The sequence below is a fragment of the Lepidochelys olivacea genome (genome assembly GCF_965140295.1).
Source record: "Lepidochelys olivacea isolate rLepOli2 genome assembly, chromosome: 4".
NCBI classification, from domain to species: Eukaryota; Metazoa; Chordata; order Testudines; family Cheloniidae; genus Lepidochelys; species Lepidochelys olivacea.
Genome location: NC_140414.1, coordinates 19,437,025 through 19,464,979, shown reverse-complemented (window position 1 = coordinate 19,464,979; position 27,955 = coordinate 19,437,025). Strand labels below are relative to the sequence as shown.

Sequence of the window (27,955 nt, the reverse complement as noted above, 5' to 3'; positions counted from 1 at the left end):
GGGTTGGTCCTGGGGCCGGTTTTGTTCAATATCTTCATAAATGATCTGGAGGATGGTGTGGATTGCACTCTCAGCAAATTTGCGGATGATACTAAACTGGGAGGAGTGGTAGATATGCTGGAAGGCAGGGATAGGATACAGAGGGACCTAGACAAATTGGAGGATTGGGCCAAAAGAAATCTGATGAGGTTCAGTAAGGGTGCTGCACTTAGGACGGAAGAACCCAATGCACCGCTACAGACTAGGGACCGAATGGCTAGGCAGCAGTTCTGCGGAAAAGGACCTAGGGGTGACAGTGGACGAGAAGCTGGACATGAGTCAGCAGTGTGCCCTTGTTGCCAAGAAGGCCAATGGCATTTTGGGATGTATAAGTAGGGGCATAGCGAGCAGATCGAGGGACGTGATCGTTCCCCTCTATTCGACATTGGTGAGGCCTCATCTGGAGTACTGTGTCCAGTTTTGGGCCCCACACTACAAGAAGGATGTGGATAAATTGGAGAGAGTCCAGCGAAGAGCAACAAAAATGATTAGAGGTCTGGAACACATCACTTATGAGGAGAGGCTGAGGGAACTGGGATTGTTTAGTCTGCAAAAGAGAAGAATGAGGGGGGATTTGATAGCTACTTTCAACTACCTGAGAGGTGGTTCCAAAGAGGATGGTTCTAGACTATTCTCAGTGGTAGAAGAGGACAGAACGAGGACTAATGGTCTCAAGTTGCAGTGGGGGAGGTTTAGGTTGGATATTAGGAAAAATTTTATCACTAAGAGGGTGGTGAAACACTGGAATGCGTTACCTAGGGAGGTGGTAGAATCTCCTTCCTTAGAAGTTTTTAAGGTCAGGCTTGACAAAGCCCTGGCTGGGATGATTTAATTGGGGATTGGTCCTGCTTTGAGCAGGGGGTTGGACTAGATGACCTCCTGAGGTCCCTTCCAACCTTGATATTCTATGATTCTATGATTCTGTGACAGTAGGCAACCCTAGTTATACAGGAAGCATCTTCTTGCAACTTGATACTCTGCCAAAAAGAAAAACTTTGAATAATCTTTCTCTGAAAGAAAACATGGTGTTCATTCTGTAATAGTAATGCAACTCTTGTTTGGCAACGGTTGGTGAAACTGCATGACCTTCTAAATAAACAGCTATTTAAAAATGTAGTTCCCTATTTACTGAATATTTGAAATGTAGTGTGTAGTGAGCCACCATGAACAATAGGCCATTGCATTCTTTTAAAAAATATATACAGATATTCCTCCCCCTACAAAGCGTTTTCCTTCCCTTGTCTCTGAAATTGCCTCCCCTTGGTGTATTCAGAAAACGCACTTACTGGCCCTTTTCCCCCAGCAGTGACTTCAGCTCTCTCCTTGCTCTGAAGGCAGGGAGTGCCTCATATACCTAGTCCCTGAGACAACAACTCCAGCCTGCCCTGCTGCCTTGGTCTGGTGAAAGGCTAGGCTAGCTGACAGCACAGTAGCTGTCTGGGAGTAGGGAGAGATGAGAGTTCCTGCTCTCTCAGAAAGCTAGTGTGAGGCCCAAATCCGAGTTACCAGTTTCTGCCACAAAACTCAAAACTACCTACCTGAGACCACTTCCTCTCCAGCAGTGACTGTCCAGCTGCTGTGGCTGCAGAGGTATAACCCCCTCCCTACGATTTACCTTGAGCTGTTTGTCTCCAAGGGCTGATGCCGTTATATATTGGTACTATATTACCATTGGGGATGCAGCAGTAGCATGCAGGTAAGTGACAGCATGGGAAGCAGCTATATGCAGTGGCACACAAATGCAAAATCCCCCCTGCGTACGTGTGCAAAACATCCGGCAACACCTTTCATCTGTGTGTTTGTAGTATGCACAGCATTGGATTCCAAAGCTCTGCTGTATACATGTGCACAACAGCTATAGAACAGCTTTAATCTGTGCATTTGTAATATGCACATAATTATTTTTAATTATTATAGGTCAGATGATTGTCTAATTTCTATATACAAGGGGAGTTGCAGTGGTCAGGAACTAGCTGGATGTGGCCTACTGCCAACTTAATACTCCCTTTGGTCTTGATTCTGACACATTTGCTCACAACATCAGTCCTTACTTACACAAGTAGTTCCATTTAAGTCCATGAGTCAGTGATTGCATTTTCCCTTTAAGTCCTGACCAGATCAGAAATTGTTTGTTTTATTCTTTAAATGAACATTCCCCCACTTGTGCAGAGCAACACTGAAGACAATTTAGCATAATCGTGTGAAGAAAAACATCACTGAAGGAGAACATTATTTCATTTTATAAACATTAGGGACAAATGTCTAGTCAAGTTTTTAATGATAGCGCTTCATGCATGCAAACTCTACTGGTGTGGTGAAATCAAATTTAGCTTTTAATTCTTAAATTGCATTTCACAACAAACTGTTCAAGAATTCTGAGTGTGTGCCAGAGAGAGAGTGAGAGGACTTGTGAGTCTATGGGATTTGGTTTCCACAACAACCAGCTCCAAACATGCCAGCAGTATGCAGGATACACTAGGAGTTTATCACTTGAGCCTGCCTGTCCTGAAGCAACACTGTAAGAGTTTGTATTTTTAAAAACGTAGCTACACACTTATTTGCTCTGTCACAGAATGGGGAGCATTTTATAAATCCAGTCCATGCATCAGTGACCGAGCTAGATGCCACCTTGCATGTGAGAGTTTTACCCTGAGTTGTGCAACACGTAAGGTATGTATTTTGATTTTTGCAGTTTCAGCTCACAATCAGATTGCAAATACCATGGTATCCTAACTAATTATTGTAATATACCTCTGGAATTAAACTGTCTGATGCTCAGAGTAAATTGCATGTTTCCTGGAATCTTTTTTTAAAATTTAGATTATATGCAATCTGTTTGATAGATCATCTGGGCTTTGGCAGACCAGGATCATGCTGTAGAGCTGGTAGTATCTGCTGGAAATAAGAATCCTACTCATTCATGCAGGAAGTCCTCCTGAAGTCAATGACTAGGACTTTCCATGTAAGTAAGGTGAGCAGCATTTGGGCCACTGCTACCCATGGATAGTTTTGAACTATTTAAAAATTAGAAGAAAAGATCATTCAGGGGCCATAGAAGAGATAAGTGGTGGTAATTCCGAATCAGTGAACATTTTAAGTTCAAGGCACTGGAAGTTTTCAGTGTGACTTTAGTCACATTTCCTCCTTTTCTGAATGTAGCAAAACTAAGATGTGGTGGGCAAACTAAGTGATGGGCAAGTATATCTAGATGCAGGATTTAGTTGTTGGTTACTGATTATAATGTTTGGTCCTGTAAGTCTCTCAAAGTATTTATAGGGCCTCCATAGCATTTGAGCACCTTACAATCTTTAATGCTTTTGTCCTCACAACAGCCTGTGAGGTAGGGCAGTGCCATTATCCCCATGGAAGGCCAAGTGACTTGCCTAAGGCCACACCCACAGTCTGTGGTATAGCAGGGAATTGGTCCCAGGTTAACCCCCTAACCACCAGACCATCTTTCATCTCAGTGACATTCCGTACTAAAGCCCTTTAAATGGTGACGCAGGAAAAAGAAGATGTCTGTCTTTTTTTTTTTTTTTAAGCGGCATCTGTTTTTAAGAATACAATTCTCTTTCTCTCTGTATCCACACATACGGCTCAGCTTGGAAACCCAGTTCTGCACATTTCATTTAAAACAAAAATAAAATGAAAACCGTAGGGTTAGTATTGTAATTCCATAGTAGGGTGACCAGATGTCCCAATTTTATAGGGACAGTCCTGCTTTTTGGGTCTTTTTCTTATATAGGCTCCTATTCCATCTCCCCACCCCCCCAAGTCCCGATTTTTCACATTTCCTGTCTGGTCACCCTATTCCATAGTGTTCAGCAAGTCAGAAAGTTTGCAATATAATTAGACATCGATTTATGATCAAAACAAAATTGAGTACTGGGTTGAACAGGGAAAATGAATCTGCCAGTGCAAATGTGTAGTATAATTATACACAATTCTTTAGCTTGTTTGGTTTTATCAGTCTAACAATACTGTTAGTCCAGTCAATTCCATGTCTGAATTTGCTGAATAAAATTTAACTTTACCATCCAGCCAAATTCAGCTTTTACTTTCTCTCTCTGCACTAATAGGATTTTACATGGTGCATGTATTCTGGGTATTTTAGGAGCTAGATAATGTAATATATTCTATCCTTAATGCTCCCCGTCTATTAAGCCTCAGATTCTCTTAGAATAATTTTTTGTACTGTGTTCACTAGACAAGTTACACAGTGATTTGAAGAGGTGCACTTGTACACAGTTCTTCAACCAAATGAACATAGGACTTCCCCTTTCCACAGTTTCAAACAGAGTGGTATTCCTATAAAAAGATATGCCAGTGTAACTTTGGCACAAGGGCTCATTATGCTCACTATATGAAGCAGGATTAGATTTCAGTTGGCACTTCCCTGTCATTAATCCTTTGGTATGTGCTTGCTGTGATTACGTTACATTGCACGCAGCGCCATTATCTGTTTCGAAATTCACTTTTTGTTTCGCACATAACAAAATGATGTCTAAAACCTTGCTTTGTAAGTGTATTAAGAGACTGAACAAAGAATAGTTTCTGCATTGTCTTCAGAGTCTTGTCCTCCACCTGTATGTTATGCATGTACAGTATTTCACTTTTGCATTTCTCTAATTTATCCAAGTACCACTCATTTACAAACTGGCTTTTATTGTGTGGATACTATTCCCCTCTCATGCTGGACACCTTGATCTTGTGTTATGATGGCCTCCACAATTATTCCAAACAAATCTGGTCTCTGCTGTTGGCAGTGTTGCCAACTCTCCTGATTTTAGTGTGAGTGTCACACTGCTTGGTATTTCTTAAATCCCCAGCTCTTAGAGTCATGTGACTGCCTTAAAGCCTCAGCTTTCATTACAAAACATCTCGTGTTTATAGCCCTCCCAGTTGCAGAGAAAAGCTTAAAAACTTGATCCCAATGGTTCAAAAAACAAAAGGACCCTCAAAGTATTAATTTTAAATGTAACTTTAAGATCTAACATCTGTATATGTTTGTTTCGGAAGAGGGTGGGGTGTAAACAAGATGGTTTGTCCACCCTTGCATTTGTGCCTCCCTGTTGCACTTTCTAAGGCTGTGTCTCTACACTGCCACTTTCAGCACTAAAACTTTAGTCGTTCAGGGGTGTCAAAAAACACTCCCCCCAAGCGACAAAAGTTTTAGCGCTGAAAAGCACCAGTATAGACAGCACTTTATTGCCGGGAGCTGCTCCCCGGGCGATAAAGCTACCACTGCTCGTTTGGGTGTTTTGGCTAGAACCTGACCTGTAATAGCATCTCGCTGGCGGCAAACCGCGTATGCTATCTCTGCTCCAGAAAACCACTCCACCACCGCATATTTCCAAAGTGAAAGTCAATTAGTTTAGGATCAAGGCAATTCGCAAGAGGAAAACAGAAACCAACCCCGTAGTCCACACCCTTCAATTGGGTTTTACTTTCCTATTTCTCCCTGGGACTTGGTAAAACATAGTAAAACCCTTTCACTCCATCCCTGCTCCCTGAGATCTTAACACATAGAGGCAGCCATCCCCAGGCCTTCCTCTTGCCTTCTCCCCCACAACCACACTTTAAACCTGCCCCTAGCTCCACCAAGGGAATGGGAGATGCCCTGCCTTACTGGACCCTGTAGTTTTTATACTTTGAGGCCTTGTGACAGGAAGTTGGGGTGAAACACTGCACATACCCGTAGACTCGACCACTCGACAAGTCAGTGTTCGAGCATAGTAAGTGAGAGAACCCAAGACATTGTAACATTCAGGCTTTATTTCTTCCTCCATATGCTGCCCTCTCATCAAGAGTTCTCCAAGTTCCTAGACATTATCCTCTCTATGAGCACGCTGGCCTACTATAACACCCCCTACTGGGAAGCTATCTGTGATAATATCCATTTGTCAGCTTTGCGAGAGCAAAATTTACATATCACCCTATATACGTTCCTTGCAGAAAGTCTCTGTGTGGGCCTTACTGTCACGCCTCCTGCTCTCGCTGACAAACAGCTGTTTTTAACCATTGCCCTGCAATGGGACAGTTAACACTTCCCTAAGTGTATCTGTTGCAGGTAGTGGGATGTGCAGGCCTCACTTCCCTAAGTGCTGTCAACAGCTTTGTAGGCCGTAGGGAAGGGCATGGTCATGTATGATGTAACAATAGCAGCCAGCGAGTAAAAGAAATCCCTTGGCTCACGAACCCTCTTCTAATAGACCAAAGAGAATCTAATCAACTTGTCCCACTTTGCATAAGTGGTAACTGTACTCTGTGGAATTGATAGTATCCAGTGGGTCTCAAACTTCATTGCACCGTGACCCCCTTCTGACAACAAAAATTATTACATGACCCCAGGAGGTGAGACTGAAGCCTGAACCCACCCAAGTCCCACTGCCGTGGGTGGGGGGGCCAAAGCCTGAGGCCCACCACTCCAGGCAGGGGGGCCAAGCTGAAGCTCAAGGGCTTTAGCCCCAGGCAGGGGGCCTGTAACCTGAGTCCTGCCACCCAGGGTGGAAGCCCTTGGGCTTTGGCTTCGGCCCTGGGCAGTGGGGCTCGGGCTTCAGCAAACAATCCATTTCCTTGCAAAGGTTTGTTAGCAATGAAGAGACACACAGTAGCAGGGAGCATCTCCAGACAGGCTGGCCTGTAATAAAACAATATTACACTGGAAGTGGAGAAAGAGCAGAAGAAAGTTCCACTCTAAACCATAGGATTTATTGTATACTGGAAATATCACTGATCTGAAAATGTTCCTGATCTGGTGAACTGGTGTGATCCTCCAACTGCCCTTTCCTTTAAGCAGATTGCCATCAAATTTTTCCCCTTTCCTTCTCTAGCCTTAGGTGACTGGAATATATTCGGTCTTCTGTTTAATAACTTGGTAAAATAACTTTTGCAAACAAAAAGCAATCAAACACACTGACACCTAGTACATAAATAGTGATTTTCTGTGTCTTATAACTTAGCCAAATCTGGTAACACTTCATACCGCAGGACCATCTCCCTGCCAAATTGCAAGTTCTGTTCCAAACCATTGAGGCATTATGGGCAGAAACTGTAAAAGCACTTAAACCTCATTGAAAGTCAATGGCACTTAGATTCCCCATTTTCTAAGTCTGCTTTGAAAATGGGACTTTGGTGCTTTTGAAAAAAATTGCCCTAGAGCTATTAAAAAAAAAAAACAACCACATAAATTCTAAATTGGTAAAACTACTGTTGTCCCTGATCTTGTTCTTAGAAATGACTAAATCATTTTCAGTGAAACTTAAAAAAAAATAATTTCAGTTTGAGGCACAGACCATGAGTGACTGATTTCAGCCTGAGCAGTGAAAATTTGCCAACGTCCCGGGCATTGAAGTCACATAGCAATGAGGTGTAATGACAACCTGAATAGCAGCACTGGTCAAATATTTTCCAACCAACAGTTTTCCCATTAAAAAAACATAAATGCACATTTGACAAAATCTAAAAGTGTCCTGGGAATGTATCAATTTCCACAAAGCTTTTGCTAGAATTATCACATTTCATTTTGACTTTATCGTTTTGGTTTGACGATCACTTCAATTTTGATAGTACAGTAGACCCTCAGAGTTATGAACATGATGGGAATGGAAGTTATTCGTAACTCTCAAATGTCCATAATTCTGAACAAAATGTTCTGGGGGTTCTTTCAGAAGTTTACAACTGCACATTGACTTCATGCAGCTTTGAAACTTTACTATGAATGTAACCCTTCTGCCCGTCAGAGTTGGCAGCAACAAGGGCCGGGTTCAATATCTAGGGGTTCCATTCCAATAACACAATGCAAACCGGCTCGAGCCCCCACCCAGTGACCTGGGACCAATATATACCACCCCCGCTGGGCGCCTCCAAGAGGCAATACTTCCCCTCTCGCAAGCACCTAGTCTGAGTGTAGCAAAAGTCTTTTAATAACAGAGAGAAACAATGTGGCATTATGTTGGGGAAACACCACCAACAGGATTCATAACACAACCCATGAGCAAAAACAACCCCACCCCAGGCAAATTGGGGCATGCCCTTTTCCCTTTGGTTCTTGAGTCCAGCAACCCCAAATCACCCAAAGTCCCAAAAGTCCAATGCCCCAAAAGTCTCTGTCCCTGGTCAGGGCAGCCCCAGAGTTCGAAAGTTTATCGGCGGAGCTTTACCTCCCAATCTGGGTGGAAATGGGACAGGGGTAAGAGGCACCTTACGTGATCTGAAGCTGACCGCCCCATAGCTCCATAGCGGCGCTCCGCTCCGCCAGCCGCCCCACGAACTCCTTCGCTCAGCTGCGCTCCGCTCCGCCAGCCGCCCCACGAACTCCTTCACTCAGCTGCGCTCCGCTCCGCCAGCCGCCCCATGAACTCCTTCACTCAGCTCCACGGCCCACAAGCAGCTCCTGCCATCCACACACTGCTCCGCGTCGAACTGCTTCACCAGCCGTCCCGCAAATTGCTCCACAATATATCTTCAGGCTCCCCCACTACTTAACACAACACTCAGTGATTTCAGCTCTTAGGTGAATTCAGCTTATAGTAGGGGAGCCCCAGTGCTGGTGCACTGTCAGCCCAAAGTGAGCTCAGCAGCCTATAACTAGACTTCTAATGAAATCAAAATTAGCTCTGATATTCCACAGTGGAGAGAGGAGGAAGTGCAATCAGCATGTAAGGCCCTCACCAAGGGGCCCATACCACCAAGTATTAATACTTGTCCCCAGCCTCTCTCCATTCACACAGTTTTGGAACCCATGACCCTTGCCTAGCGAGTGCTACTTAGTTGATGGTGAATCCCTCCATCATAACAAAAGGCCACGTACAGTTCCAAGCACAGTTCCCATAATCAGGGTAATAGCAATTTATTCTTCCTGCCCCAATAACAGAGACACTGGGGATCCCACAGCAGCCAAAGTGACCATTTGGGCAGCTATGGTCTCATTCTAGGCGTGGTGGGTGTGCCTATGCAAATGAGATCGGCCCCTGAAGTTCTTTTCCACAACTTGCCACACCTCACCACCAGATGTCAGGGTGGAGCTCATCCTGACACTGCTTACATCCTCCCCCCAGCCGAGACTTTGTCGTCCCGACAAATCACACTCCCTTTATACCAACTCATTGGTTTCCTCCAAAGGGCCTCAGGAAGCCCACTTTAGCTTCCACAAGCCTGTGTGCTAAATGTATTGGCTCCTCACTAGTCACCCCAGGTGCATCATAAGTTAACCGTTTCACTGGTCTTATCACCCTGTCTCGTCTATTGAGAATCTCTGTTGCCGAAGTAAGGGGAACATCCTCTTGAGTGACGGATGGAGAGGCTTCCCTGGAGGGTCCCTCGGCTACTGGCGTAGGCCCCTGCACTCCTAGTTCTAACGCTGGAGGGTCCAAGGTGCCCAGGACATCCTCTACCTGTCTGTCCCCATTGTCCAATAACCTGTGTTTGTCATCACAGGGGGGTCTCATCAGCAGCACCGGGGTATCAGAAAGGGGCCTAAATAGTTCCGCCAATGGGTTTAGGGCGGAAAAGGGAGAACTCTCGTTTGGTTCAGCTGATCGAGACTGAAATCTTGTCTCCATCCCAGGATACACCAGGGTTGTGACTTCCTCCTCAGACTCACTCTCAGATGTGCAGAATAGGGGTAAGTTAGCTGCAGGGGGCCCACTGTCTGTGTTGGATGGCGGCTTTGGTCTAGCACCTCTGTTCTGCCCGGCGGCCCTGCCGTGGCCCATCTCACAAGGGGTGCTTACCAATTCCCCCACAGGGAGCAAAAGGTTTCTATGCACCGTCTTTATTTGCCCTGGACCGTCTTCAGGTTTGATCTTGTAGACCGGCAGATCTCCCAGCTTTTCCATCACCAGGTAAGGTATTGCCTTCCATCTGTCAGCTATCTTGTGTTTGCCAGCAATACCCAAATTTCGCAGCAGGACTCTGTCCCCCGGCTGGAGCTCCTGCGAACGCACTCTAGCATCATATCGATGTTTGTTGCGGTCTGCGTTCTTCCGAGCCGCAGCGGTAGCTAAGCGATAAGCATCCCGCAGCTTTTCTCTTAGTCGGGATACATATTGCTGATGAGTTTCATAGCTATCTCCATCCTCTGATACACCAAAGCACAAGTCTATGGGTAATCTTGGTTCTCGCCCAAACATCAAGAGATATGGGGTGACTCCCGTAGCATCGTTCTTTGTGGCATTGTAGGCATGCACCAGAAATGCGACATGCTGGCTCCAGGTTGCCTTCTGCTCTGGTCGCAAAGTTCCCAACATATCTAATAGGGTTCGATTGAACCTCTCTGGCTGAGGATCACCTTGGGGGTGATAAGGCGTTGTCCTAGACTTTTTAATTCCTGCTATCTTCAGCACCTCCTTCAGAAGGTGACTCTCAAAATCCCGCCCCTGATCAGAGTGTATCCGAGCCGGGAATCCATAGACTGAGAAATATTTGTCCCACAATACTCGAGCAACGGTGGTGGCCCTCTGATCACGTGTGGGATATGCTTGTGCATACCGTGTAAAATGGTCAGTCACTACTAGAATGTTTCCAACATTCCTCTTGTCTACCTCTACAGACAAGAAATCAATGCATACCAACTCCAAAGGTTTGTTGCTGGTGATGTTCTTGAGATATGCAGCCCTCGTGGGCAGAGTTTTCCTTTGAACACATCGAGCGCAAGTCTCACATTTCCTGCGAACATCTTCAGCCATTCGGGGCCAATAGAACCTACTACGAATAAGTTCCAGGGTCCTCTCCATCCCTAAATGCCCAAAGTCATCATGCAGGGCCCTCATGGCCAGGGCTCTGTACTTTTTTGGCAGTACTAGTTGTGCTCGTTGTTTTTGTAAAGGGTCAGTGGTCATTCGGTGTAGCACTCCCTGAATCAGTTTTAGTTTGGTCCATTCTCTCAATAGTAGTTTACCCTCCAGGTTAGGTGGGACAACCGCAGTTGGGCTTCGCCCCTCCCTTTTGGCAAGTAGTGTATCACGAATGTCAATATCTTGCCGCTGGGCTTCTTGCCAGTCAGCCGCATTGAGCATGGGCAAAGGAGATTGGTCTAATGCAATATAGTTCACCGAAGCAGAAGGCATGCATTCAGGGGGCAGGCCCAAAGCTTCTGCAACACATCCCTGAAAGTCTTCACGGGCCTCTGGCTCTCGGCGACTCACACTGCAAATAGCTCTCACTCCATCTGTGGGTATCACAGCAACTTCTGGAGCCTGCGGACGCCTGGACAATGCATCTGCATCTACATTGCTTCTCCCTGATCGGTACTGAATGCTGAACTCATAGCTAGCCAAGGCGGCCACCCATCTCTGCCCTGTAGCATCCAGCTTAGCACTTGTTAACACATAAGTCAGTGGATTGTTATCTGTCCACACCTGGAACTGAGCACCATACAAGTAGTCTCGAAATTTCTCAGTGATGGCCCATTTCAAGGCCAAAAACTCCAGCTTGTGGGTGGGATAGCGAGTTTCACTATCAGACAATCCTCGGCTGGCAAAGGCTACAGGTTTACATTTGCCTTCCACTTCCTGGTACAGGACTGCTCCCAGACCCTCCAAACTGGCATCAGTATGCAGGATAAATGGTTTGCTTGGGTCAGCAAAAACTAGGACTGGAGCATGAGTTAGGCAAGTAATGATTTCTTGAAAAGCCCTTTCACATCTCTCATCCCACCGTGGCCCAAATGGTGCAAAGGGGCCATTGTGTCTCTGCACAGGAGGCTTTGGGGACCTCCCCTTATTCTTGGACTTAGATTTGTTCTTGCTGAACTGATGTCCCCTGGTAAGATCATTCAGAGGCTTTACAATCGTAGCATAGTTTTTCACAAATCTGCGGTAGTAGCCACTAAATCCAAGGAAGGTCTTGAGTTCTCTGTAGTTACTTGGACGTGGCCATGTAGTGAGTGCTTCTATTTTATCAGGATCAGTACTCACACCTTCTTGGGACACAATGTGACCCACATACTTCACTGAGGTTCTGCAGAACTGGCATTTGTCAATTGAAAGCTTCAGACCATAATCCTCCAACCTATCAAGCACTTTAAGAAGTCTTTCTTCATGCTCCTCTAAGGTTCTTCCAAACACAATCAGGTCATCCAAATAAACTAACACTTGCAGTAAATTCATGTCTCCCACAACTTTCTCCATGAGACGTTGAAAGGTGGCAGGTGCTCCAGAAATCCCTTGGGGCATGCGTTCAAACTCATAAAACCCTAATGGGCAGATGAAGGCTGTCTTCTCCTTATCTTCTTCTCCCAGAGGGATCTGGTAGTATCCACTTCGAAGATCCAACACAGAGAACCACTGGCTTCCCAGCAAACAGTCTAAGGCGTCTTGCACTCGAGGCATAGTGTACTGGTCGACCACAGTACGGCTGTTTAGGGTGCGGTAGTCAATACACATCCGGATTTTCCCATTCTTTTTGCGGACTACCACAATGGGTGAGGCGTATGGGCTGCGGGACTCTGTAATGATGCCATTCGCAGCCAGCTCCTGAAGATGATGTCGCACATCTTCCATCTCAGAGAGAGCAATCTTCCTAGATCTCTCCCTGAAAGGTCGAGAGTCATGTAGTCTGATATTGTGCTCTACTCCTTTTGCACATCCCACATCCCACTCATGCAGTGAGAACACCTTGGATCTTTCACAAAGTTTCTTCCTCAGGCGATCTTTCCAGTCCTCGGACACTGGTGAATCTCCAAAGTCAAACTTTGCTGGGTCTATTGCCGAAACTGGAGTTTCATACTGGGGTTTTACAATCGACTCAGGCTCAAAGAGGTCTGCTATCTTTTGTCCTTGCTTCACAAAAATATCACGACTCGTTTCATTAGCAATCAATATAGTCACCCTTTCCTGGGCTTCAGCAGGTAGGGTTATGACTCCACTGGGGACCAGCACTCCTTCAGGGAGCTCTCCTCCCATCGGCTGCTCTATCATTGCTAACGTCCCTTTACTGCCTTTCAGACAGGTACTCATGACAAGCACTTCTTGCTCCGTCCTTGCAGGCACTACTAAGGGGGTTGTGCCCGCGTACTTCAGTGCCCCAAGCGGTAGCTCAGATGTGTCCCTTTTAGCGCTCTCAATTTTCCTATAGGCTTCAGCACAAAGCGTATGGATCATCAGGGTATTCAGGTACTGGTCCCCAGCCCGCCTTCTGCAGTAATCCGCGAGTACCTTGAAGAGACTGGAGTTGGTCCCTATCAGCACAGACACATCAGAAGTCCCTTTAGGGTCAGGGCATATTAAGGCAGCTGTGTCTACCTCTTCTCTTACCCCAGCAACCTCCTCTGGGAATTCCAGGTGCACTATGACATACCCTTGATAGGGGTATTCATCCATGCTGAGGCCACATAGGCCAAGGCCAGTCAGTGGCTGTATAGGCAGGTGCCTAAGCATCTGTTGGTAGAATGACTGAAATATAATAGTCACTTGAGATCCAGTGTCAAGCACTGCTTTACACTCCACCCCTTCGATCCTCACCATGACCTCTGCTCGAGGCCCTATCAGTCCTGCAGGGATCCCAGCTGGACAGTCTTTTCTGGGGGAATCTTCAAATCCTGCAGACCTGGGGGGTCCCCGTCCCCAGACCCTCTGGCAGCTACCGGATCTCTCCCAACTGATCCTCAGCTTTCCATACACTAAGGAGGGGTTTTCTTCATTACGGCACTTGGCAGCACTGTGTCCATCCTGACCACATCGGTAGCAGAAGAATTGACCTTTCCCCCTTCGCCTGGGGGGGATGGTGGCTCTAAGTGCGGGCTTCTCAATCGCCACAGTTTGAGGCTTCTTATTCCTAGAAGTCTTAACTCGGTCAACGGTACTTTGCAGCTCAGCTATTCGTTCCGTCAGGACCTGCATTTGTTGGGCAAGTTCCTCTCTGGTGCTCACCATCAGTACACTGGCCATTTGCAGTGGTGTTGTGCTGGCTGGCTCCGATGTTTGGGCTTCCCAAAACTCACTGGCAGCCTGCCTTTCTTCCTCCTCTCGGACCTCTTTTATCAGCTGGGAGTAACTTGGGGGATGTTCCCGTCGTTCTCTTAGCCGGAGATGAAGTAGAATCGGGTTCTGATACTGAGTTCCTCTTACAATTTGAGCCAGTCTGGTCTGATCCATCTGCTCAGCAGTCACTGCTCCCCTCATGACAGCTCTCTGAAGCAGTCTCTCCAGTCTCTGTATGTAGGCTGAAGCCTTCTCGCCCTTTTGTTGTCGGGAATTAAGGAACTTACAGTAGCTGTCTTCAGGGCCCTCTACGCTCCCAAAGTTGTGTTCAAGGGCCTCTAGGCAGTCCTTCACACTGACCCCAGGGTCAATGAGCTTCAGGGTGCGAATCACATCTAATGCTGGGCCGCCAAGGCTCTCTATAAGGCATCTTCGCTTTTCTGCATCTGGTACGGCCCACTCTTGCAGCATTTCAGTGGTATGCTCTAACCAGGGTTCAAACTCCTCCTCCCCAGCAAATAATCTTAACTTACGACAAGAGTCTGACTCAGCATGGGGAAGCACAACCTTTTCCAATATTTGCCCCAGAGCTTTTGTCCAATCATCAGCCGAGGCTGCAGCCTCTGAGCTAGAAGCTGCTGAGCCAGGGCCCAACAAACCTGACATATTAGCCATTATACAAACAGTAATTTCCTCAAAATATAAGCACAAACAAAAAAAAATATAAATTGTTTCCCAATGTAGTGGATCACTCAACAGGTGCTTGCGAGGGGTACTGACCCAGGCGATCCCGGACGAGCCCCCAAAAATGTAACCCTTCTGCCCGTCAGAGTTGGCAGCAACAAGGGCCGGGTTCAATATCTAGGGGTTCCATTCCAATAACACAATGCAAACCGGCTCGAGCCCCCACCCAGTGACCTGGGACCAATATATACCACCCCCGCTGGGCGCCTCCAAGAGGCAATACTTCCCCTCTCGCAAGCACCTAGTCTGAGTGTAGCAAAAGTCTTTTAATAACAGAGAGAAACAATGTGGCATTATGTTGGGGAAACACCACCAACAGGATTCATAACACAACCCATGAGCAAAAACAACCCCACCCCAGGCAAATTGGGGCATGCCCTTTTCCCTTTGGTTCTTGAGTCCAGCAACCCCAAATCACCCAAAGTCCCAAAAGTCCAATGCCCCAAAAGTCTCTGTCCCTGGTCAGGGCAGCCCCAGAGTTCGAAAGTTTATCGGCGGAGCTTTACCTCCCAATCTGGGTGGAAATGGGACAGGGGTAAGAGGCACCTTACGTGATCTGAAGCTGACCGCCCCATAGCTCCATAGCGGCGCTCCGCTCCGCCAGCCGCCCCACGAACTCCTTCGCTCAGCTGCGCTCCGCTCCGCCAGCCGCCCCACGAACTCCTTCACTCAGCTGCGCTCCGCTCCGCCAGCCGCCCCATGAACTCCTTCACTCAGCTCCACGGCCCACAAGCAGCTCCTGCCATCCACACACTGCTCCGCGTCGAACTGCTTCACCAGCCGTCCCGCAAATTGCTCCACAATATATCTTCAGGCTCCCCCACTACTTAACACAACACTCAGTGATTTCAGCTCTTAGGTGAATTCAGCTTATAGTAGGGGAGCCCCAGTGCTGGTGCACTGTCAGCCCAAAGTGAGCTCAGCAGCCTATAACTAGACTTCTAATGAAATCAAAATTAGCTCTGATATTCCACAGTGGAGAGAGGAGGAAGTGCAATCAGCATGTAAGGCCCTCACCAAGGGGCCCATACCACCAAGTATTAATACTTGTCCCCAGCCTCTCTCCATTCACACAGTTTTGGAACCCATGACCCTTGCCTAGCGAGTGCTACTTAGTTGATGGTGAATCCCTCCATCATAACAAAAGGCCACGTACAGTTCCAAGCACAGTTCCCATAATCAGGGTAATAGCAATTTATTCTTCCTGCCCCAATAACAGAGACACTGGGGATCCCACAGCAGCCAAAGTGACCATTTGGGCAGCTATGGTCTCATTCTAGGCGTGGTGGGTGTGCCTATGCAAATGAGATCGGCCCCTGAAGTTCTTTTCCACAACTTGCCACACCTCACCACCAGATGTCAGGGTGGAGCTCATCCTGACACTGCTTACATGAATAAGAAAAATGCTGCTTTCCCTTTATTAGTTTTAGTTGTTTACATTGAGCAGAGTACTACACTGTATTTGCCTCTTTTTTTTTTTTTTTTTGGTCTCTGCTGCTGCCTTGCATACTTCCGGTTCCAAATGAGGTGTTTGGTTGACCGGTCAGGTCGTAACTCTGGTGTTTGTAACTCTGAGGTCCTATAGTATATAATATACTATGCATTAAATAAACTGTAACATATAAACGATAATATATCAGTAGAAATGATAAAGTAGAAACAAAATGTTTCAAACTTATCTAAATCAAGGCTTTTGATAAAAATGAAATATGTCAGAATATTTCATTTTGCAAAAAATTCCCAGAATTTGACATTTTTGTCCCAATTTTGGACAAAACCAAATGTCAACATTTCCCCAGATGGCAATTATGTCATTTGGCCAGCTCTACTTTATAGGGTCAACTACCAGTTTCCCCTAGAGCAGTTCTTCTGGCCAAGCTTTTCTCTGAGGTTGAGTGATGGAAGAGGCTTTCCCCTGGACAATATGTGCCAACATGGTGGAGTTGCATAGCCCTTTGGAATTTGAATGTTTAACAGCACTGCAAATAAGAACACCAGAGAGACTCCAGTGATGTTCATGTGCTTAATTAAAAGCCCCATTACTTTCAGCACCGACCAGAAGTGTTTGCTTTCAGGTACCAGGGGAAAATGCCATCTAAGTACTTTCAGGAACACAACAAACGGAAGTTCTCGGATTCCCTTAACAGCCAGCGCTGGAGATTCTTGAAAAGTGGCCTGGATGATTTCAGAAGCGGCTTCCCTCCGCCATCTGACAACATCTTCATCTGTGGCACAAAGGGGCCTGTACCGATTGTTCTGCGTAATCCCGCATCTGATGCTTCACGCATGGCCCAGCAGAAGGGAAGGAGAAAGTGCACCAAAACCCAAGTCAGCCCTTCCAAGCTCAGTCCATTGCAGAAATCTAGGCGGGATCACATTGCACAGACAGAATACTGCCTGATCCAGCACCCCCTAGCACTCTACCCTCATCTGGAAGAAAGCGTCCCTCCAGAGGTAAAGGCCCTGTGATTGCTGCTGTTCTTCTTTCAGACAAGTGTCCTTCTGGCAAGTTTTAAACACAAAAATAACCCAGTTGTCAGCTGTTCCTTATATAGAAAATCTGCAGAATATATGACTCATCATGGCAAGGTGAATGATCTTAATAAGAGCGAGAGATCTGAACTGGCAACAGTTTTGAGTTTTGTTACATTATTTGCAGTCAGTGACCCTGTCCCCATTCATTTGTCAAAATGTAACATGAGAAAGCATTATTTTAAAAGGGCTGCTTTAGAAGTCAAGCACACGGAGCTGTATTTAGGCTGTATTTAGGTAGCCAAAATTAAGTTATTACCAGACATCAGATATCACTGGACATTCCATGACAGTAAGTATCTCTGCTCAAAATGAAAGAGCTAAGAGTTTGACCAAGACACCAGAGCGAGTCCTGACCTGATCCAACTCCCGTTCTTCCCCAGCTTGTCTCTTAACAGCCCCATCTTCCTCCAGCCTCTGTCCCTGCCCATTCCCTGCCTCAGGCAGAGAAGCAGCAGAGAGTAGTCAGCACACAGTTCTACCTCGGGTTTGGGGCAGGGAGCTTCTGGTACAGAGCTCAGAGGGACTCTGTACAGGCAAGCTGGGGGAAGACAGTGAAGGTGAGTGGGAGAGTTAACATGGCCATTTGGAGAGGAAGGGACCAGGCAAAGGGCCAGGGTTAGTCTCGTGTTGGGAGAGGGGCATGGGAGAGAGGAGTTCATGGCAAGCATACTCCTTGTCAGGGCAGAATGTTATGGAGGAACATACTGGGGTAAGGTTAAGAAGCAGTAAGATCATCAGGAGAGTGTATTTAGTGTGTCAGGTGAACTCTTCAAAATTTGAGGGGTAAATGAGGAATCTTGGGTCTGATCAGTGAGACCCCAGGTCACAGCGTAGACTCAACTTCTGTCCTTGGGTTATGAAAAAAAGGGACTTTTGATGAGATTAAAGGCAGTAAATGCAAAACCAATGAAAGAAAAATCTTTCACCCAATGTATGAGTAGACTGTGGAAATCACTGCCACAGTATACTGTTCAGGCCAAGAGCTTAGCATGAATCAAAGAAGGACTGGACATTTATATGGATAACTATCCAGAGATACAGTAGTTAATGCTAAACAAGGTTTTGGAAGGGATGTAAAAGCTTATGCTTCAGGTATGACACCAATCTCTAACTAGTGGGGGATTGGATGAGTCCTTCATGGGGGCAGATTATCCCACATCTGCCAACTGAGGGGTTTCTTGCACCTTCCTCTGAGGCATCTGGTGTCTGGGACAGGTGAGTGTACTAAATGGACAATAGGACTGATTCCATGTGGTCATTGCTATGCTGTCCAGGGGCTCTGTTTGTAATGTGCCCCCTTACGCAGTCTCCATAGGAACTGTGCTGGTGTGAACACCATGCTCTGTTCTTGTTTGGCTCTCAGCTTTTCGAAGAGGTTGTGGGCATCCTGGATCCTGAGATGCGCTTGAATAGGGAAGGTGGATATGAGGATTGTGACCGGGAGAGCCGCGCTCCTCAGCAAGTGCTGTATCAGCTGGAGGATGGGAAAAGTAAAGAAGCGTGTCCCAGGCCATCAGCACTGTGAGTACTGGACGGGACAGTGCGTGCAGCACCAGGGCCAACTGAATCCACCTTCTGCTGCTGGGCCTGGGTTCAGTTCAGTCCAATCTCTCTCCTCTGAATGTAGCTGTATTGAAAGAGAGGAGTTGCCTGTTTCTAAGGCTGGGGGTACTCCATACTCTGTGCCAATTCACCTTCAGAGAGTCTTGCCTGTCAGAAAGCATGTTTCACAGCCATGCAGAAGAACTGGGTCAGGGAGTGACTCTGGAAACCCATGTTCCCCAGATAGGTGGAGAACAAACATGGCCGATGCATGACTTTTAAAGTGTCTATTTACACATGTGATATGGTAACGGTGCCAACTAGGGCCAGACACAGGTGAATTCTCTGCTGATGTGCACCCCACGTAACCCTGACAAAGTCAGTGGTGTTTCATGGGACAAAAGTCAGCACAGAGCTTGGCACATAGCGCAAAACAAGTTTCCCCACATTACTCTCTTCTGCAAATACATCTTAATCCTGACACATAGCCCCCAGCTATGTCAATCCTGGTACTTTCCTGTGCAGAGATGGACAGTTGTCACATATCCTTTCCATATTTGTAACCGTTGTACAGTATTTTTTACTGGTGTGTCCAAAAGGAGTTTGGGAGTCATCTAGACGCACATAATATAGCTTGAGGTGGTCAGTGTTCTGAGAAACACCTTGTGTCTTTTCCTGAAAAATATTTCTTGGGTCAACCTTTTTAACAAAATCCGATACCAAAGGGATGGTATTTTTAGTTGAAGTTGGTCCTGCTTTGAGCAGGGGATTGGACTAGATGATCTCCTGAGGTCTCTTCCAGCCCTAATATTCTATGGTTCTATGATCACAAAATACCCTTACTTGCATCCTTCAGATTATACTGGGTATAAACAGATGTCCTAGAATGCATGAGTTAGTATTGCCCGGAGGCCGATATCAGCAATGTGGTCACATTGTGCCTCGTGCTGCACAAAACCACAAGGAGACAGTCCAACTCCAGAAGAGTTCACAGTCTAAATCAAGACAAGACATTAAGTAGTGATACAACAAGCAGGTAAGGGAGGATGAAGATTACAGTGACAGAACGGGGTAGTAACAGACATATGTCATTTGCCAATTTGAAGGGTTGTTTGTTTTTAGCCAGATTACTTTTTTCCCTCACAAAAATGCAGATCTGAATGCAGGCCTGGCCTTCAAAACATGGGACTTTCTCACTAGGTGTACGATAGGTTGCTTCCCTATGTTTGTGAGACCAATTTGAACCAAGTCCTCCAGAGGTGAAAATTTAATACATGAAATCACTGTGCTATTTTACTCCCAACTGTGCAAGTCATTTGGACCATCTGTGATCCAAGTAGTTAACTCTGCAGTAGTTACTGTGTTGTGCCAGTTATTACTGGGTCTTGTTTGTGCTAATCAAAGACATTTAGATGATATTTTATGACATTAATATCTTAAGTAGCAAAGAGTCCAAAGACAAGAATCCGCAGTGCACCTACCTGTCCAAGAAAGAAGTAGCAGCAAGGGAAAAGGAGGCCAATCTGAGCTACATTCCTCCCCTGGATGAGAACGTAAGGCGAGTGACTAAGGAGTTTTGTGACTGGGTGGCTTCTTTGGTAAGTAAAAGAACCTGTAAAACCCCACACTCTCATTCCAGAAATGCAGTGATCACGATTGAGGACAATGTTCTCTAGACTTGGGAACCTAAATAGGACTTTGGATGCTTAGCTTCAGGCACCCAAGTCTGGAAATGTTCGTCCTAATGTACAGGAACATTTGGGGCATAACTGAGCTCAACCAGCTGGAAAGCAAGCAAACAACAAATGGCTTATTCTGGAATACTGTCATGTCAATTTGTTTACTCAGAGCATTTTCCTGCAGAGGGGGACGTAGTGTACTTGTCTGATTTCATATAGCTGCGCCATTCTGTAGTCACATCCATTTATTTGATCAACATTAGTTCACCAATTCGTGTATGGTTATTAAATCAACTTTAAATGTGCCTACAGATTACTATGAAGGGCACATTTTAAACATGTAAAAATCAATAGAATCAGCAGAAATCAGTTGTGGCTCGAGAGATATACCTTGGCTATCCTAAGGAAGATGAGGTCTGGGGATATAAGTGCTGGGCTAACCAAACCAGAATGACAGGGAGAGAAGCCGCTTTCTCCCACTCTTACGCTGTGCACTTGGGTTATTACTGCAGGGAGGAGAAAAATACAAAGTGGATGAAGCCACCATTCTGAGCTTGTTTGACACTGGATATGAAACCAAGCTGGTGCTGTCTGTGCCCATCCATGTTGTGGAACTAAACAATGTGCCAGCAGAGCTGAGAAAGTATGTGAGTGTTTCACCTCCACTGACTGCTGTCAAGAGTCCTCTTCGTACCAGGTGCCATCCATGCCTTGCCAAGGTAAATAGGCCTGGACCTACATTTTCAGATGTTTCTAGTTATTTTAGGAGCCTTAATTTTTGGGTGCCCAGCTTGATATGTTAAAGGGGCCTGGTTTTCCAGAAGTGCTGAGTACCTGCCTTCTGAAAAACAGGTTCCTCTAAGGTGTTTGAAGCTGGGCACCAAAAATTGAGGCACTTAAAAGCGCTGTCTGTTTTGAACATTTGTGGATGCTTATTTTTGCATGGGGCAATACACTAGAAAAAGGGCAAGATGGGAACTGGGAACATCATTTAGGGCCTAACCGTACAGTCCCTTTACCAGCCAAACTGCCACTGATTCTCAGAAGTTTTGCTTGTCTAAAGTACCTGATCCATGCCCGCTGATGTTAATTGAAAGACTGTAGTTGAACTCAGTAAGCTTTGGATCAGGTCCAGAATTGCAGGCTCCCAGCCAATGGGCCAAATTCAGCAGTGGTGTGAGATGGTATATTTAGACCTTCTGAAACCTATGCTGGGGTAACTTGCAGACTGAGGACTGGGGAGCAAGTTCAAGTAAAAAGTACAGGATGACCACCTTTTAACTTACAAATTCTAACCCCCTCCTGTTCATGGCTTTTCTTGCTACACGCTTTCATCTTAATCACCTAAAACTTGGGCAAAACGTTATCTACTAGCCACAGACCACTTGTGTCAAACCTGAAGAGGAAGTGACATTTCTGACAATTTTAGGGGAGAGGGCAAAGTTGGGCTAGATCTAGGCTTATAACAGAAAGCAAATCACAAATGGAGCTATGGAGAGACTACTGCTTCTCCAAAATTGTAGCTAGTTTTGCTTTAGAGACCATGAGGGAAAGACATTCACTAGGTCAGTGACTCCAGAGCTGTGATTCTCTGAGACATCCCTGATCATCCACAAAATTAACAAGTCTGAGATGAGAACCACATGGTGGTTGCCTGCCTGGGATGAAGGGAGGGGTTCTGTGAGTGGATTGCTGTCTTGTGTGGATCCTTGCCTGATGCTGTTGCAATACAAAGAAAAATCAATGAGAGCTGGTAATTATTAGAGATAACCAATGAAACATTCACACTTCTAGCAGGGCTAGGACTTATACTTGCTGTAGATACCAATGGAGACATAATCAGCTGTACTGGATCCATCTCACATTCAATGAGTGCCGGATCCCATCCGTTCATGAGGTCTGACATTCCATCCAGACAAAAGCAGTGGTTCACATACACGTGGTAGGAGGAGAGGCAAACACAAACATGACTAGAGAGTATTACCAATTATCTTTTTACAGGATCCATCCCAACCAAAATGGGAGAAGATCAGGTATGGAGCCTGGTACCTTGAACCAAAAACATGGAGAAAACAGAGAGCAAACGAACCTTTAGAGGATCCAAACACAGCAGTTGATGCCTTTCAGAATTTAAGGAACCAGTTTGGTGAAAAGGTACTGCAAGCACCCCTGGAATCTCTGTGGTATAGTTCTCAACCAAGTTAATGGACTTACATTGTTACTGGAATACGCCTGCACATCATATATTGTCTGACACACTCACAGTTGTGGTCCAGACATGGCAGTTAATTTAGCCCACACTAAATGGTGGCACAGCAGTTCCTGTATGTGGGCTGAGATTGTAAAAGACAGGTACACACAAACCAGCATTTATTCTGAAGGATTTTGTTTTAATTCAAGTGATTCTTTAATGCGGGTGAGAGTGATTTGCTTGAGTAAATAAGCAGATTAACCAGATCCTTTCCAATGTGGGAAAAATTCATTTCCTGGGAGGGATCAGGCATGTGACATGTCAGCTCAGAAAGCATTGGGTTTTGGCTGCAATAGCCACCCATATAAACAAGGGCTCAAATTCATCATGGATGTAAACAGACAACTCCCCCCTTACCTACCTTAGGGGATGTGATGAGTCATAAAAAATGCTATGATGAAGTGCTACACAGAAGGTCGAGCATTATTATCAGACTGACGGTGAACAACAGAGGGACTCATTCTGTGATCACGGCTTTTACGTTTTGTTCTAGCAAACAAGTGTCCAAGTGGTGCTAACCTCCCCCAGACTCCCTAGATTTATGTTTAAGGAACAGTAAAGATAGCCCTGGCCCACTAGAGGGCAGTGCTTCTGAAGTTAAAGTCAAGAGTTTAGCAATTGCTCACTTTCAAAGAGGGGATCAGATTTTTAAAACAATGATTGTCATTCAATCTTGGTTTGTTGAATTACAATGAATAAGTAGCAGTCTCAGTGTTTTCTACTTTAAAGCTGTCAGACAGCATCAGATTCTAGGATCCTTCGTAAAGATGCAAAGGGCTTCTTTTGACTCACTCTGATATCAGACCAGATAGGTTCTGTTAGCTCCAAACCAGGAGTACAAGAAGGTTTGAATGTCTCTGAGAATGAAGGTTAGAGACAGAGGAATCCTGCAAGGAAAAATTGATGGAGACAACCAAGGTCAAGAGAATGCTTAGGCGGAGAATAAGATTTGGGTTTGTTAGTTCTGTTTAAGATAACAATAAAGGCAAAGCCCAGGGAGGTAATTTTGAAACAGATCCTGTATTAGGAGCAGGATGGGAGGTCTGCTTCATCTGAAAACTTTACAAAATCTGTTGATCCTTGATTTGATAAGGCATTTCTTGAAAAACAAGGTACAGTTCAACCGCAACTTATTGGGCTCGATAGTGTTCACTTACATAGTAAGGAAGAATAATTTCCTCCTCTGCAAGAATTCCTGGGTGAGTTCTATGGCCTGTGTTATACAGGAGGTCAAGCTAGGTGACCATAAATTTGATTCTGATCTATTTTTAAAAAATCACACTTCAGGATTGTGAAGTAACCAGATCTCTATAAAAACAGCAAATCAGAAATCAGTTAAGCTAATTAAAATGCCTAATGGTTAATTGGTGTTTGTTGTAGTGATGAGAATGTCACAGAAATCCCCTTTGTGGTTGACTCAATGAGGGTGTAAATAAAAATAAGTTTCACCGGCTTATTTTAAATTTTCCCTTCATAAGAAGCTGTTCAAGTCTATTTTGGAAATTCCCCTAGGAGGCAGAGCTCATGCAGCTCCATGGAACACACGCTTTTAAGGAATTCCTCGAAAGGAAAGGCTACCGGAAGCCTGAGGTGAGTCAGTGAGAGTGTAACAGCTGGTCGATATGATCACAACGGCATGGGCCGTGGTGCCCTAGGTCTGTGTGTTCAGGAATCAGCTGTAGCTCTGTTCAGGCTCCATTGTTTCTAGGCCACGTGGACAGGGATCTTTAGTCTCAGACCCATATGAGAAGCTGGTCATACAGCCATGCTATGCATGAGCAATGGGTGTAATTTATGGGCCCCATCCACACAACAAGGTGTAACATATCCGGGTACCATGCTATAATGTGGTTTGGTTCTGCTCAAGCAAGCCAGAAACAGTGCTCTTAGCTCGGGGGCCAGATTCAAAACCCTGATGCAAGTTTATGCCACTCCACATAGCCAGACTGCTAATACCAAGCCTGCATTTGTCCCCAGGGCAGTTAACACAGCTTGGATAAATCAGTTCTCCCTAAGAAAACTAAGAAAAAATACGCACTGCTTAGGGAAATAGCTTAAACCCTGCTGTTAATAGCTGTGTTGGAACAGTGCTGCTGCCATTTGGACAGGATTTTTATAAGGTGTAAGCATAAGGGAAGCTTGCACTTCTGTTGTTACCTGTATGATAACTGTGAGTATACAGAAAAATTCATTATTGTGGGCTATCAGGCACCATTCCATCAGGTCTAAACTGCTTTCATTAAAAAAAAAAATCTATATGTAAACACAAATCACACTGGTTTCTTGATCCCCTGCAATTTCTTTAAAATATTTTTATATTAAACAATCAGCCATTTAAGTGCATTGCTGGTAATTGTGTGTGTGAGTATATATATATATGTGTGTGTGTGAGTATGTATGTATGTTTTGTTTTAGTTCCTTCTGCGGATGCTGGCTGCAGGGGATGCTAATGGAGCACAAGAGCGGACTTCAAAGGGCTACAAGAAAGAGTCTCTGAAGAGACCCGAGAGGATCAGAGAAGGATCTTCCTCCACAATTGTTAATTAACATAGAGTTCGGACTTTATTCACAAGAAACAGAAGAACTCGTGAAGCTTCTCCTGGAAGCTCCCGTAATAGTCATCTCGAAGATAGGTTGATTGTTTCCTTCTTTAGAAGTTGCTAGTCAAATATAGTTTAAAGAGAACTACTTGGATTAATGAATTCCAGACACATTCCAGCTGTCCTTGCTGCTCAGCCACGGTAAAAGCTGGCTGGGACACCCGGTTACATTCGAGAGATTTCAGCTCGATTCTGCTGCCTTAATTTGGTTAAGAATCATGGTCTGGTTTGTTACTTGCTAAGTACTCATTGCTGTACAGAGCAGAAGGAAGTTGAAGTTGTCCTCTCCTGTAAGGAGCTTGCAATCCAGCAACTAGATTATTTCTTTAGGTGCATAAATGTTACCAATCTAGGTACCCCCAAGAGGCATAGTGTCTCAAACCAAGTCTACGCTAGACAAGCTTTGCCTTCAGAGGAAACCCGCCCAGTGCTCTGGGCAGTGTAGCGTATACCGTTCCCCAAGTGAAATAAGTTGTACGGCAAAAACACTTTTAGGACACTGTCTACGCTATGGCTTCTACTGGTATAGAAATTCATTTTAAAAGAAAAATCACTCCCTTTAACCAATGTTGTTGTATCAGCAAGAGTTCTAGTGAAGACCGGGCCTCAGAGGCAGAATTTCTGCCTTGCTTACTGTTTGCACCAGGCATAGGTGTGGGTAATAAGGGTGCGGGGGGTGCTGCAGCACCCCCAGGTTTTGTGCCCGGCCACTGGTGCACCTCTGCCGCCTATCATCCCGGCCGCCGTCCCCTCTGCTGCTCGGGGGCTCCACTGCCAGCCCCGGGTCCCGCTCAGCCACTTGCCCCAGGTCCCGCTCAGCCACTGGCCCCATGCCCAGGGGCTCCACTGCTGGCCCCAAGGTCCCACCTGGCCACCAGCCCTGGATGCAGGGTCCCGGCCGCTGGCCCCAAGGTCCTGTCCCCCGACCCCTGGATCCCGGCCACTGGTCCCTGGGTCCTGGCCGTCAGCCTTGGGATCCTGGCCACTGGCCTCGCATGAGAGGTCCTGGCTGCCGGCCCCACGCCTGGGGCTCCACACCCGCCTCTAGCTGGGGCCTCAGCCTCTGCCGCCTTATCCCTGTCTGCGTCCCCTCTTCCCAGAGCCACAGCCCTGCTCCCGGCCCCAGCTCTATGCGGCAGTGAGGGGCATGGACAGGGGTAAGAGGGGCTCAGCACCCCGACCCCAAAAACTGTTCCGGAGCCACTGGCACCAGAAGGAGGGGGAGGTAGAAATTTGTTGCTGGCCTATATGTCTGCAGCTCCCAGTGGGGTAGTGCAGCTCTGAACTGCCTCCTGTGTTTTACAGGCACCTTAGAGGGAGGCAGAGGAGGGAAAATGAAGGAGGAAGGAATAATTTTGTGAGGGGACAAAAGCTGGAAGAGCAGTGTAACTGGCTGAAGGGAGCTCTGGGGACAGAGCTGAATGCAGAATGTGCATTACATTATAGCCCCTTAATGTGCTTTTTCCTTGCAGATTTTTACTGCCATCTGGCCTGGCCAGCCTTGGTTGATCTCTGTTGTCCACACTTAGTTCGCTGCAGTCTGGCAGCATTTTTGAGGAGCAGGGCCCTGTTCCGTTCATCTGGATGTACATTTCAGTCTTTACCGCAGATTGTCCAGCCAGCCAACCCTGCTTCCAGCTTTGGAATAAACGTAGACTTCCCTTTACTAAAAGGGTCTCTAAAAAGCTAGCAAAAATCTCTTTCTTCATCTCAAACTAGTGGGAGCAGCCCCACGCAGTTACAAATTAAAATGAGGACAACAAACTCACCTCCCTCCCAGTGTCTAGGGACAAAAATAGTTCTTGTCAATACATCCCTATGGGTCCTGACACAGAAATTATTGCAAATGGGAGATGCCCTGGAAAAGAACCATGTCTGATCTGATAGGCCAACGGCAGAGACGTCAGGAGGGGGCACCACCTACCACAGTGGTGGCAGCAGCAGCAGGAAGCCCTGCCTCACCGAAGTGGTTAGATAAAGAACAGAGATGGAATATTTTTTTAATGACAGTTATGTCTATTGCATCAGACACGATTACTCACATATCCCAGTCCTGCAAGCTACATAATGATCTAAAGTCTTTGCCAATTAACGTATCCCTCATCCGTGTTCCAAGATTCGCTAGGCAGCACCTAAGCGCTCTCCTCCTCTGACACGAACAGAGACCTAGGAGAGCCTGTGTTATAAACGGCCTCTTCCCAGCATGTTGTGCTAAGAGGAGATGAACTGTTTCCTCACTCCATCAGTAGAGCGAGCCTGCTCTGTATTACTTCCCTGGGTGAATTCTTCAGCCAGGGAAGGACCAATCTCTCAGCCGGTTTTCTGTTTGGCTGGTTTGTTTGCTTGGTTGGGGCTTTTTGCCTAAACCCAGGCCACCCCGTCTGATAACAGGTAGGGGGAATCTGAGGTCTAGTTACCCCTTCTTCAGTCTCAGGGTCCTGAATAAACAATTTGGAGGGACTCAGTCCTGCTTTCTTAAAAATGTGGCGTGAAATCCTGGTGCTACTGAAGTCAATGGAGCCAGGATTTCACCCATGGTGTTTCCTACCTCCCAGGGATGGCTTGCTCTGTTACAAATGGTTATTAGATGAGGTTTTAGCCCACAAAAGCTTATGCTCAAATAAATTTGTTGGTCTCTAAGGA

The 27,955-nt window shown here is 46.1% G+C and overlaps 1 protein-coding gene across 6 annotated transcripts; it reads left to right on the top strand.

The window, feature by feature from the left end:
* The first annotated feature begins 2,492 nt into the window (after window positions 1-2,492).
* On the top strand, window positions 2,493-27,955 carry LOC311519437 (protein FAM47E-like). Of its 6 annotated transcripts, none has more exons than XM_084625923.1 (9): window positions 2,500-2,709; window positions 2,883-3,001; window positions 16,781-17,159; window positions 18,604-18,761; window positions 20,227-20,380; window positions 20,974-21,180; window positions 22,463-22,615; window positions 24,225-24,302; window positions 25,128-27,955. In XM_084625923.1, coding segments are annotated over exons 2-9 (1,263 nt in total). In that variant the 5' UTR covers window positions 2,500-2,709; window positions 2,883-2,999; the 3' UTR covers window positions 25,260-27,955. The 6 variants fall into 6 exon arrangements, with proteins under 6 accessions (XP_084482052.1, XP_084482049.1, XP_084482048.1 ...); XM_084625922.1 differs by having other exon boundaries at window positions 20,224-20,380; XM_084625925.1 differs by having other exon boundaries at window positions 2,883-3,010; window positions 20,224-20,380.

Bases quoted from the DNA above. Each gene is read 5' to 3' on its own strand.
- LOC311519437 (XM_084625922.1), top strand. The intron at 18,762-20,223 runs GTGAGTACTGGA...TAATATCTTAAG, and splicing joins TGTCCCAGGCCATCAGCACT to TAGCAAAGAGTCCAAAGACA. The intron at 21,181-22,462 runs GTAAATAGGCCT...ATCTTTTTACAG, and splicing joins GCCATCCATGCCTTGCCAAG to GATCCATCCCAACCAAAATG.